A 12,643-nucleotide genomic window follows, 5' to 3' on the forward strand; every position below is an offset into this window, starting at 1 on the left:
GGTGGTCTTATAAGACTGAACCTTTAACCCGGGGGTCTGTGCTAACTCTAGGCAGTTAATGTCAGATTGTTGGTGTGGAAACATACACATTTGGTGTCAAAAATGTTCTATGGCTAGAGGGAACAATATCTCTTTAATAGCCAAGGTTAGTTAACCTTTCTGCTCTGGGAACTAGCTGCAGAGACCAAGAGGGACAATAGCCATCTCTTGGAGGAGAAAGGCTAATGAACTAATAAGAATAAATGTACACAGTATAGAAGAAAAAGGAATTCTATGGAAAGTAACCTCACGAGGTGAACTGAACATAAATTCCTAACTGGAGAGGTCATGATGGGTAGTCACACCCCAGGCATATAACTTTAGTAAAAGGTTGATCTTTGCCTTAAGCAAGCTCTGTCCTCATTTCTGTACATCAAGGTTAACACAGCTTTGTGTTAATATCACACCTTTTTAGACCCTCCTTTTAAAGTGTTGAAAGCACATAATATTAACTATCCTGTAATCCAATCCCAACCTTACTTTCTCCTACCTCCATGTAATCATCCTTCAATTCCCTCCTTAATTTCAAATGCATAAAAGAAACATTCTCCAGAGCTTCTGAAATCTCTTTTTTCTTTTTACCCTAGCCAGTTTTGCTCAGTGGATAGATCATCAGTCTGCCGACTGAAGGGTCCCAGGTTCAATTCTGGTCAAGGGCACATGTCCAGGTTGCGGGCTCGATCCCCAGTGGGAGGCGTGCAGGAGGCAGCCAATCAATGATTCTCTCTCATCATTGATGTTTCTTTTTTTTTTTTTAATATATTTTATTGATTTTTTACAGAGAGTAAGAGAGAGGGATAGAGAGTTAGAAACATTGATGAGAAAGAAACATAGATCAGCTGCCTCTTGCACACCCCCTACTGGGGATGTGCCCGCAACCAAGGTACATGCCCTTGACCGGAATCGAACGGAATCGAACCTGGGACCCTTCAGTCCGCAGGCTGACGCTCTATCCACTGAGCCAAACCAGTTTCGGCATCATTGATGTTTCTATCTCTCTTTCTCCCTCTCCCTTCCTCTCTGAAACCAATATATATATATATATATATATATATATATATATATATATATATATATATATATATATATATTTTTTTTTTTTTTTTTTTTTTTTAATCCTCACCCAAGGGTATTTTCCATTGATTTTTAGAGAGTGAAAGAGAGAGGGAAAGACAGAGAGAAACATCGATGTGAAGAGAAACATATTGACTGGTTGCCTCCTGCACATACCCTGACCAGGGCCCGGACCAGGGCCCAGACCGGGGAGAAGCCTGCAACCCACGCACATGCCCTTGACCAGAATTGAACCTGGGTCCCTTCAGTCTGCAGGCCGATCGATGCTCTATCCATTGACCAAACCTGGCTAGGGCCAGAGCTTTTGAAATCTTGCTCCCCAGGGCATGTCATCAGTTTGGCTCAAATAAACTCATAACAGTTCTCTACAGGTTTGGACATTTCTTACGTTGACAAGAGAAAGTCAGGTAGGCACTAATCTGAAAGAATGTAATAATCCCTGGGTTACTTCTCATCCAGTTTTCTGAGATACAAATTCTAAGCTTAAACTAAATGAAAGGCTTATGTACCTATCTAATCCATGATGCTTGTGGAAATTTTCCATAATATTCCATGGCAAGTTTGAAATATTTTTGAGAAAAAAATTAAATATATAATTTCAAGTTAGGTTGTTTTAACTTTCCTAAGTATACATGAAACTGCAACATAGGTAATTATAAAAACTTAAAACAGAAAAGATAAAATACTTCAGGTACCTCAACTTTGGTACCTCTGTGGTCGGCAGTTAGACAGACATGAGCAGAGCATGGACAATGGGCCAGGCACAAAAGGTCACCAGTGCAGAAAGTACTAGGTGCCTAGCAAAGGACAACTGTAGGGTGGGACCTTGCGCCCACAGTGGCCTTTCCTCCCCTAGCATATCACTGGTCATTCGGTTTAGACCTGCTGACCTTTCCTCCCTAGAGATAACATTTAGGCCTCAGTTGTATTTCAGCTCCAGGCCCAGAAGAGCAATAAAACTAGATAAGCAACACTATGGCTGACCTCAGGACCAGCTGCATTAGATAATAACCTCCTGCTCTTGTGCTGACCAATCGACCGATCAATCAGTGGAGACCTAGACCTGAAATGACATACCCGGACACCTGCTGAATATTCTATTAAAATCTTCCCCTAGGACTTCCCCTGAAATCTACACCCTTAAAACCCTTGGGACTGAGGACCCAGTGTGCTCTCCCTCCAGGAACACTGGCCTACCTTTCCCTTCTCTTTCTCCTCCCCCGCAGGCGTATTACCTTTACCTTCCTCACTCCCACGCTCCAAGGGCCCTTCCTTTACCTCTAACGTGTTTCTTAAGTCCATTTCTTCTACAAATTACTTCTTCCTCTGTGATTTTATAAATAAACTAGAGGCCTGGTGCATGAAAATTCGTGCAAGAGTAGGCCTTCCTTCCCCCCCACTGCCGGCACTGGCTTCCCTCCGGTACCTGGCACCTGGGCTGGCTTCCCCTGGGCCACCCACAGGCACCTGGGACCCAGGCTGGCTTCCCTCCGGCCCCAGCTTTGTCAGGAAGGACGTCCGAAATGACGTCTGGAAGACATCCGGTCTAATTAGCATATTACCCTTTTATTATTATAGATGTTCTCTTATAGTCTGAGTCTTGGCTCTGAATTCTTTCCTCGCCAAAACTCAAGTACTGAGCCCTAGCTGGTTTGGCTCAGTGGATAGAGCATTGGCCTGGGAGCTGATGGATCCCGGTTCAATTCCAATCAAGGGCACATGCAGGGTTGCAGGATCCATCCCCAGTAGGGGGCGTGCAGGAGGCAGCCAATCAATGATTCTCTCTTATCATTGATGTTTCTGTCTCTCTCTCCCTCTCCCTTCCTCTCTGAAATCAATAAAAATGTATCTATTAAAAAAAAAAAAAAAAAAAAACTCATGTACTGAGGTTGTTGAACCCAGGTCCAGTCTGACCCCACAGTTCTAACACCTAGTGCCCTTCCTACCACTTACAATACCTCCATTTGTGCTAACAGAAATTTAATAAATTATTGAATTGTGATATATTTGTCCGGCAAACAAAAGTCTAACTATAGGACTGAAAAACTGACAGTCCCAATAGAATAGTTTACAAAATTAAATTAAATGCCATGCTAAAGAGTTTCAAACAGCTTTTTTTCTCTATATTTATGAATTTATACAATAATCTGGAACTTCTGTGCTTCTGTTTATTCTTATGAAAAAAAGGCAGAAAGCAACATAAGCATTTTTAGATAGTCATTTAGATGTAAAATGTTTGTCACTAATAATTTATCAACATAAATATCCTTCTACCTTTGCAACTGAGATTCCATAGTCCTGGAGAGGTTTAACAGCCTTATTCAGTTCTTCAAGAAATACAGAGGTACTTGGAGAATCTAAAATAAGAAATGTTTTATGAATGTTTAATAATTTACCCCTTAAGAAAGATAAATTCTTAAAAGCAAAGTCTAACAATAAGGTCCCACTGAGCATACTGATTAAATAGCAATAGAAAGGTCACAAAAGTCAGGATATAAAAAATACTTACCAGCTTGACAAAAATAAGCTAAGGAGGCTTTTCCTGCTTGCAAGGTACTAAAATATTTCTGAGGACTCAGTTCTGGTAGAGAGTTGACTGCTGACTTATAAACAATGCACATCATAACAAAAGAGATGCCAACTCTAAATCCATTGAAACTAAAAGACATCATCAGCTGTAGTTATATATAAGCAGGAGATTCTGTCTGCTTTGTTCACTCCTGTGCTCTGTTGCCTCAGACAATACCTGACAAGAGTAGGTGTTCAACAAAGTTTTGCTGAATTAATTTGTTAAATAAATGAAGTAAAATCTGCAACAACAAAAAATAATAATAAATGAGACATTATTTATATATATTTTATTTTGATACTTTATTCCTTTCTAGAAAATATCTGAGAGATGATATATAATGACATTGATTTGATAATGCTATTGATTTTTGATAATTGCAAAAGATATCAAGAAAATGTAATATACTAAGTATCTTAAGTTAATGGATAGTTACTTGAGTATGTGAAGCTAATTGTCATTTTTAAGGGTTCTAAAATTTATTCTCTAACATCCAATTAATTTTTAAATTGGGCATTTTATCCTTCCCTACTGAGAGTGGATTTACAATTAACTCACACAACAGCTATTTAATACCACTAACATGCGAGTGAGACATCAAAATATATGTCTACTGTTTACATTCTTTTTACTTTAAACCCCCTAGCTATTAAACTACTTAACAGTCCTTCTTAATACACATTTTTTATGCTCAAGACTTTGACTTATTTATACAGCTTAGAAATTCAAATATCTTTTCAAATCACTTCTCTTTTCTGAACTCAGATTTGTTCTAGATATCCTCCTCTCATCTCCTTTCATGCTGTACTTACTTCCACGCTGTCCTCTGTATCTGCTTTCAATTCTCTTCTGTTTTGCAACTTTCACATTTCTCTTAAACAATATCTTCTTTCAGGAAGCTCTTCCATTGATAATCTATATTATCTATGTTTAAAGAAGATAGGAAAATTTGCATAGTATAAAAATATACTTCTAGAAGGTAAACATATACCCACAGGTATAGGTGAGAATTTTGCTTTATTTTTTTTTTCCAAACAAAAGATCACTATCTTAAAACAGGACACAGGGAGAAAAGGCAAAATTTGCCCATAAGGATAGGGGTAGAATTTTTATGTAAATAAAATTATAAAAGAATGAAAAATTTAGGAAAAATTTACACTAAATTGAATATTTACTCTGGTCTTTCAATATTATCAATAAGCATATAATACTTCTCCCTTCGAAGTAGGTATATCTAAAGAAGGAGCTAATTACTCATGATTACTTCCTAATATTCTTTTCATTAGAGCTAATTTATATCAAACAGTGAATGAATTTGCCATCAATTTTTAATAATGAGCCAAGAGTTCAAAACTCAGGTAGAATGAGGAGTGAGGACTGTGAGCAGTATCTAAAAAAAAGTAATTTTAATGATCTAATTAAGGGGTATCCTTGACATTAAAATTGATTCTACATTACAGCCATTTTAAGGCAGCATATTTTAAAGTGACTTTATATTAATGGGAATGGTTTAAAATAGGTCATCCAAGATTTTCTTTATATTCTGGAGGTGGGGAAAATGCATGCATCCTAAGACTAAGGGAATAATTATATACTAATGAAATAACTCCAACCTAAGTAAAAGGTAAAATATTTAAATGAAAGCACAATTGAAAGAGTCAGTATAAAATATCATTTTTCCTGTCTTTGTGGTTACAATTCAATTATTTTAACACTAAATTGGACATTAGGGTTAACATAAGATTCTTTTCCCCTAGAATGTATTTTGTAGCAACAAAAGTTTTAACGCACATTCAAGACTTGAATACTTTCCCACATCTATCATTGGACAAATGAGATTACACATGTCAAAGTACTGTGAATTTGGACAATTAGTGATATTACTGATTATTCTTACATATTCTTAGAGATAAGAACTCATAGGTATCCTTGCAGTTTATCCCATCTTTGATAAGTTGATTATTTAAGGAATTACTTAAAGCAGAGACTGCTGTACAGGTCAACTTGAAATAGAGTTTACATGGTCATAATAAAATAAATACTGAATAATGATATAGCCAAATCTATGGCAACCACAGTTGAGAAGATGGGAGATAGAAAGTAAGGTTTCATGCAGACAGGGTGAGAAAAGGGATAAAAGAGCCAAATACTAATCTTTCACAAGACCAAAAGCCAAGTTTATTAGAAGCAGGAATATCAATGCCCAAAACAAGTTGAAAGTAATTGCCTTTAAGGAATAAGATATTGGAGGGAGAAAGACACCAAAGGGATTTTTAAAAAATATATTTTTATTGATTTATTTTTATAGAGAGGATGGGGGAGGGATAGAGAGAAACATCAATGATGAGAGAGAATCATTGATCAGCTGCCTCCTGCACACCCCCTACTGGGGATGAGCCCGAAACCCAGGCATGTGCCCTTGGCCAGAATCGAACCTGGGACCCTTCAGTCCGTGCAGGCCTATGCACTATCCATTGAGCCAAACCGGCTAGGGTAGAACCTTCTTTAAACAGTGCATCTTTTCACTTTAGCTTCTATTCATATTAGCCCAATCTACCTTGTGGGGGCACAGAAGAGTGTTCATTGCACAAGAATAAAATGCCTTTGTCCAGAGACATGATCTCCTCATAAAAATACATTTAAACTAAAGAGAAGGTAAGTGTGGGTGGTAAGTGGTGGGGAAAGAGAACACCCAGTAAGAATAGAGTAAAAACAAAGATACAGAATGTACTTGGTGACTTTTCCTCCAGTTATTAGAAAATGGAATAGAAAACAGTACTTTAATGCTTCAAAAACTAAAAAATCAGAACAAAATGATGAATTAGTACTACTACCTTGAGAGAAATGTGAACTCATCGATTTGTTGAGGTAGCTCATTAGCATGGGGTAACAGTTCCAGTTTTCCTGGCAGGTATAATGTAGGATTACACTGATTACCTTCCTGTACTTCCCACCTCTAGCAAAGTTTGAGATCACCATGTGACTTATTCTGGCCAATAAAATGTGAGCAAACGTGGTATGTCCCTTTCAGGCAATAGTTTTGACAGCTAGTGTGCAATATACCAGGCTTTATTTTTTTTTTTTTGTCACAGTCACTAAAAATGCTCAAGTGGTGGCTGTCATCAGCATCAGTCTCAGAATGAACACAACAAAGAGAACCCAAAACTGATATCTAATGAGCATGTGACATAGGAAGAAATAAACCTTGTCTTAAGCCACTGAGACTTTAGGACTTATTATTGCAGAACAATCTAATTTATCTTCATTGATATACAAACTAGAAGTGAGATGCTGCCTTAACAAGAACTCCAAAATACTGGATCAGGGATCAAGCAACAAGGAAGCTTTTTTTTACCCCCTCCCCGCGCTCCCCCCCCCCCCCCCAAGGAAACTTATCAGAGACAGGAGCTCAGCAAATGATCCACATTAAGGAGTAACAAAACATTTGATGAAACTGTCACCACAATAATTTACAAGTGGCACATACCTAATGAATTTATGAGCATGTATCTAGGGGGCTAATGGACGTATTTATACCCTAAGAGAAGAGGCTAGAAGACTGGAAGATGAGAACTGTGTGAGAGTTACTGCTGGTTGTAACTGAGATATTAGAAGACAAGTACTCAAAGAAGAACCACCATCCAAGAGACTAACGATTCAAACCTTAAAATAATCCTTTAGTCCCCACCTTTGTGGGGTCAGGCAGTAAGCTGAAAAAACTGCTCAGGCATGGGAAGAGCTCACAATCTCCAAAGCCAACTTCAGATGTGCTCAAGGATAATAACAATGAAAGGGATCTCTTGCAGAGCAAAGCCAAGGACCATGGAGAACTGTGCCCTAGAGCAGTGGTTCCCAACATGGGGCACATGCCCCACACGGCGGCAATTTGAATGAGTTATTAACAGTGAATTTTTTTGCATCTTAGGATCCTAAGGGCCTCATATACAGTACATAAATATATATTGTGACATATTTATGCATTTCAGTTCTCTATTATATGTTTTGAAACTTGATTTGCTATTTTTTTCATATCACTTTGTATTATTTTTTTTTAAATAATTTCTTAGTGATTTCTTCCTCAGTACTTCAAACTGTCCTTTCATTCTTTTATTTTTTTCTTTCATGGATGCCATGTTCTTTGGAAGCTTGTTTAGACCAAGTTAATGGCCTTTTAGGCTTCCTCCATGTGAACAGGAGTTTGCTTTTTGAATAATAGGAATTATATGTCACAGGGGGAGCATCAGGATTTTAGACATGCTTAGGTGGGACCTAGCCAAAAAAGGGTTGGGAACCACTGCTCTAGAGCATGTGTCAGCATACGAACTATCTGTTACTGGTCTACAAAAATGAGATCAACATAGAAATTGAGTCTAATGTTTAGAAGCTTTTATAGCAATTTCACACATTTGCAAATAAAATGCTAAAGGGCAACAAAAGTTTTTGTTTGGCACCAAAATATTGAAAGAGCCCCCAGAGGGAAATGAGGAGGATGTACCTCAAGGGGAAAACACTGATATTCCCGCTAGTGAGGGAAGGGGGCAGGGATTCACCTTCATGTGCTCTGTAGACAGGTGGAGCAGCTGGTGGCCCTCTCCAGCCAGAGCAATCCCACTTTGAAATTGGGTCCCGCACATAATACTCGGCAAACGGTTCGGCTTTAAATATTTGAAAGGCCATTGTGCTAAAGGAATCTGCCCTAGAACAACAATATCTAACCACTGTGCATTTGGACACATTTCCAGTTTTAAAATATCTAGCAACAAGCTTTTCTAGCAGGCCACTGATTCATTTGCCTTTTATAGGCCTAAATTTCCCTTTTGGTTAACCAAACAAGTAACTGTTTTTCTCTCTCAACAAAAAGAAGAAACTGACAACTGTAAACATTAAACAAATTATACCAAGATCTGTGGACATCATTCTCTGGGAAAAGGACATGTTTCATATTTTGCAACAAATGGGGCACTTAATGCTTACAAAGTTCCTGTAATAGTATTTGGTCAAAAATTAGCTTACTTAAGGTTTAATGCTGCTACTGTAGAACAGAACCTGCTCAATGAACCAGCCTCAAATAAAATGGTGTTTAGATCTCATCACAACTTATTTAAGAACCAAAGGAGTCAGCATTGTCAACATCTCTCTACAGCCCTTCCAAGATAGTTGGGGCAAAATCCTTTCTCTCCATCCCCACCCCCTAGCACACATACACCTAGAAAAGGAGAAAAGAGGAGGGTATCCACAGGTTGCCATCTCTATTCCCAGTAGGAGGCGTGTAGGAGGCAGCCAATCAAGGATTCCCTCTCAGCATATCACTCTCTCCCTCTCCCTTCCTCTCTGAAGTCAATAAAAAGATATTTTTTTAAAAAAAGAGGAGGGTATCCAGAGTTGCAATGACACTAGAATAAAAAGTCTTACAATCAAAGACCTAAAACGAGTATGGATACTATCCAGGTGTTAAGTATCATTTTAAGTAGATAATATAGGAGAAAAAGAAAAAACCTTCATGGCAACAATGTATTCATGGCCTAAAATTTGCACCTCATTGATTACAAAAGATACAAAAAAACAGGCCATGCCAGAGAACAGGAGGTTCCCCTGATTTTGACAAGTGCCTCAAATCACATAAGTCTGAATTCATGCTCAATTTATGGGCTACAGCACATAACTGCAATCAGTTAACTCACTGTTGCCATTGAGCACGGTCCCCTCTCAAGTAGAACTGTACGGCCCTAACCACATGCTCTAGGAATCCGTTAGGTTCATTTCTTACACTCCAGTAAACATGCGATCCTTCTCAAAAGCGTTGTCGGATTAGGCCTGTTAACTTCTTTACAGCAAGTTGTACCCGACTGTAGGCTGCACTGCACAACTGCTCAGCTGGCTGTTTCACCTGTGAGATACCACATAACAGCGCCAGGCCTACACGTCTATCACAGTTTGTCAGCACACCTATATAAGCCCAAAACAGCCCCCTGGTGTGGCTCAGGGGTTGAGCGGCAACCTATGAACCAGGAAGTCGAGGTTGGATTCCGATCTGGACACATGCCTGGGTTGTGGGCTCAATCCCCAGTAGAGGGCAGTGAAGGAGGCAGCCAATCAATGATTCAATTATTCTCTCTCATCACTGATGTTTCTTTCTCTTTCTCTCTCACTCTCCCCCCCCCCCCCCCTCTTCCTCTCTGAAATCAATTAGAGATCTATGCATGTAGATGTAGGTGTAGATGTAGATGTAGATAGAGGTGATAGATAGAACCCAAAACACACCAGCATCCGGTGCCTGGGGTACAAATCAGACTTTAAAGTTCTCTGTGGATCACTAACTAGGAAAGAAGGTAGCAACACTCTTCTTGGGCAAAGCATTAGCGCGAAGGATAGCGAAACAGGAAAGGCTAGGTCTTGGCTGCGTCAATAACTATGCCAGTACCTTTCAGACACTGAATGTGTGGTGTGCCGCTCCTTCTAAGAAGAATACAAATTACTTTCTCTTCATAATACACCCTTCTGCTCATTTTATTAGCAAACACCAAAAAAAAAAAAAAAGTCAAGAAATGTTATGTGTCGGCCAATACACGTTGGGAGATTCATTCATTCCTCACTCATTTATAGCAGAAACAGAACATTTGCTCTGTGTCTCTGAGCCCCAACCTCTCGCGCCACCATTCACCACAGACAGGACGAAGGTGTGAAGAACACATGTGGAATTTAGGGAGCACAGACCATTCTGCTTCTTCCTCTCTGGAATTCCTAAAAGACACGGAGTTCTATTTCTGCCTTTTCCCTAAACCTACGCCCAGAGCATCTGTCTCAATTCTAAGTTTCCAAGGGCCACGTTCCCCCTTTTCGCATTGCTTGGACACCCATCTCATCCTAACACCCCTCTTCTTTAAGGGCAGCTCCCGAGGAAGGAGCGAGTCTTACTTAGAACGCGGGTTCCCCCTTCGCCCCATTCCATTCCCTCGCCCCTCAAAGGGCTCACGTTTTCCTCGCCGCTCACGCCGGGAAAGAAGCAAGCAAAATGCTCCGCCTAAGAACCCCGGGGAGGCCCCTTCTAAGCCAAACCCGAGCTCAGCGGTGCGGCCCTTGCTGGGGCGGGGAGAGAGCCGCCGGTGCGAATCCCCATTCCTGCAGGCAAAGACCAAAGCCCTGGCCTGGAGTCCAACCCGCGCTGCCACCTACCTGCCTGCGCGCGGCCGACGGCTCGCGCCTGGGGAAGGAGAGGCAGAAGGCGGGTCTTGGCCCCGCTCGCCCCGCAGACTCACTCGCTACGCCCACTTGCGAGAGCGCAGCGCCCACAGCCGCCACCGCTCAGTGGAATGGGCCTGCGGGGCAAGCAAAACACACACACACAAAAAAAAAAAAAAACCACACACACATACAATCCCGCAGGCTCCACCCTCTCCTCGTGCTCCCGACGTGAGACCTCTCCAACCAATGGGAAGCACAGAGGGCGGAGCGAGACCCGCCCCCGGTGGCTGGCGACCCCCGAGTCCTCCCGCCGGTGCGAACGGGCCGTGCAGTTGCTGGGCCAATCGGCAGTGTGGGTGGGGAGTGCGCGGAAGGGAGGAGGAGGAGAGCGCGGGCGTCCAATCAGAGCCTGGAGCCCTGGAGCGACGGGTCCCGCGGCCCGTGGGCGTCCGAGCTCGGCGTGCCGGGGGCGTGCCCGCCTGGCCCAATCGGCGCGAGCCCAAGGTGCGGAGCGAGCGCCTCAAATGCTCGGGTTTCTCAGCTGATTGTCTCCAGCCGAGAGTTGTTTTTTGCAGCCACCGCGCGAATCCGCAGCAGGAGGAGCCGAGACCCCCGGGGGGGCGGGGAGAGGAGGCGGGGTCTGGGGAGCCGCGGCGGCTCGGCGCGGGGCTCCGGGTCCTGTCACGGCGCTTCCTGGGGTTGGAGGTTAGGGTGGGTGGGTGGGTGGGGGGGTGAGGCACCCATCCTTCTCCCCCTCGACGGCAGCCCCGAGCCCTGCCCCTTCCTTCCCGCGCGCCCTCGCCCTCCTTCTAGCCCCCTCATGAGGGTGTCCGTGCCGGGTCCCGCGGCCGCCGCGGCCGCTCCGGTGGCCGGCCGCGAGCCCTCGACGCCGGGCCAGGGCGGCGGAGGGGAAGGCGCCGTCGCGGCCGCCTCGGGCGCCGCGGTGCCGGGCTCGGTGCAGTTGGCGCTGAGCGTCCTGCACGCCCTGCTGTACGCCGCGCTCTTCGCCTTCGCCTACCTGCAGCTGTGGCGGCTGCTTTTGTACCGCGAGCGGCGGCTGAGTTACCAGAGCCTCTGCCTCTTCCTCTGCCTGCTGTGGGCAGCGCTCAGGACCACCCTCTTCTCCGCCGCCTTCTCGCTCAGCGGCTCCCTGCCTCTGCTCCGGCCGCCCGCCCGCCTGCACTTCTTCCCCCACTGGCTGCTCTACTGCTTCCCCTCCTGCCTCCAGTTCTCCACGCTCTGTCTGCTCAACCTCTACCTGGCGGAGGTAAGGCGGGAGGACCGGCGTGCGGGGCCGGCGGGCGAGCGCACCCCCACTCCCCCCCCCCCACCCCGCGAGCAACTCGGACTGAGGACTGGGGGGTAAGGGGTGGGGGGGGGGAGGGTGGTAGGCGATGAGATGCAGACCCGAAACCAGTCTGGGGAAACTGAGGCACGCCTGCAGGGCGCGCTGGTGTGCTCGCCCTAAACTTGAGCAGCTGATTGACTCGGTTACTGAGGGGCTGGGGGGGGGGGGTGCGGAGTGGGGGGGGGGGCGGCGAGGGAGTACGAGTGTGTGTGTTCTCCCAACTTAAGGCAGCAGGACGACCCTTTGTTCGGGGTTCTAGCCCTCGAAGGTAAGGGGTGGGTGGCATCGCCAGCAGTGGCAGCCCCCGGCAGCTCCGCCGAAGCCGGGCTGCGCCGAGGAAGGTTGGATGCTGAGGTAGCAGCAGCTCTGCCGGAGCTGGACTGCTGCCAGCCATTACGTCACCAGGCAGAGCTGTTCCTCTGCTATTGTTG

The 12,643-nt window shown here is 44.0% G+C and overlaps 2 protein-coding genes across 4 annotated transcripts in view; one reads left to right on the forward strand and one right to left on the reverse strand.

Annotated features, from left to right (window-relative positions):
* The window catches only part of TXNDC16 (thioredoxin domain containing 16), a 115,766-nt gene extending 104,691 nt beyond the window's left edge, over window positions 1-11,075 (reverse strand). For 2 of the 3 annotated variants that reach the window (XR_013813421.1, XM_079768900.1), the window contains exons 1-4: window positions 10,856-11,075; window positions 4,495-4,606; window positions 3,623-3,923; window positions 3,388-3,470 (exon numbers count right to left, since the gene is read on the reverse strand). Coding sequence is in view for 2 of the 3 variants with exons in the window: in XM_079768900.1 (XP_079625026.1) it covers window positions 3,388-3,470; window positions 3,623-3,785 (246 nt within the window). In the remaining variant the exon portion in view is untranslated. The remainder of the gene's footprint in view (window positions 1-3,387; window positions 3,471-3,622; window positions 3,924-4,494; window positions 4,607-10,855) is intronic. The other variant, XM_079768901.1, reaches the window with a different exon arrangement.
* A 609-nt stretch (window positions 11,076-11,684) lies between these two features.
* The window catches only part of GPR137C (G protein-coupled receptor 137C), a gene marked incomplete at its 5' end in the record, with an annotated part of 55,504 nt that continues 54,545 nt past the window's right edge, over window positions 11,685-12,643 (forward strand). The window contains one exon of the mRNA XM_079767643.1: window positions 11,685-12,131. Coding sequence (XP_079623769.1) covers window positions 11,685-12,131 — 447 coding nt within the window. The remainder of the gene's footprint in view (window positions 12,132-12,643) is intronic.

This window comes from Cnephaeus nilssonii, assembly GCF_951640355.1.
Source record: "Cnephaeus nilssonii genome assembly, chromosome: 4".
NCBI lineage: Eukaryota > Metazoa > Chordata > Mammalia > Chiroptera > Vespertilionidae > Cnephaeus > Cnephaeus nilssonii.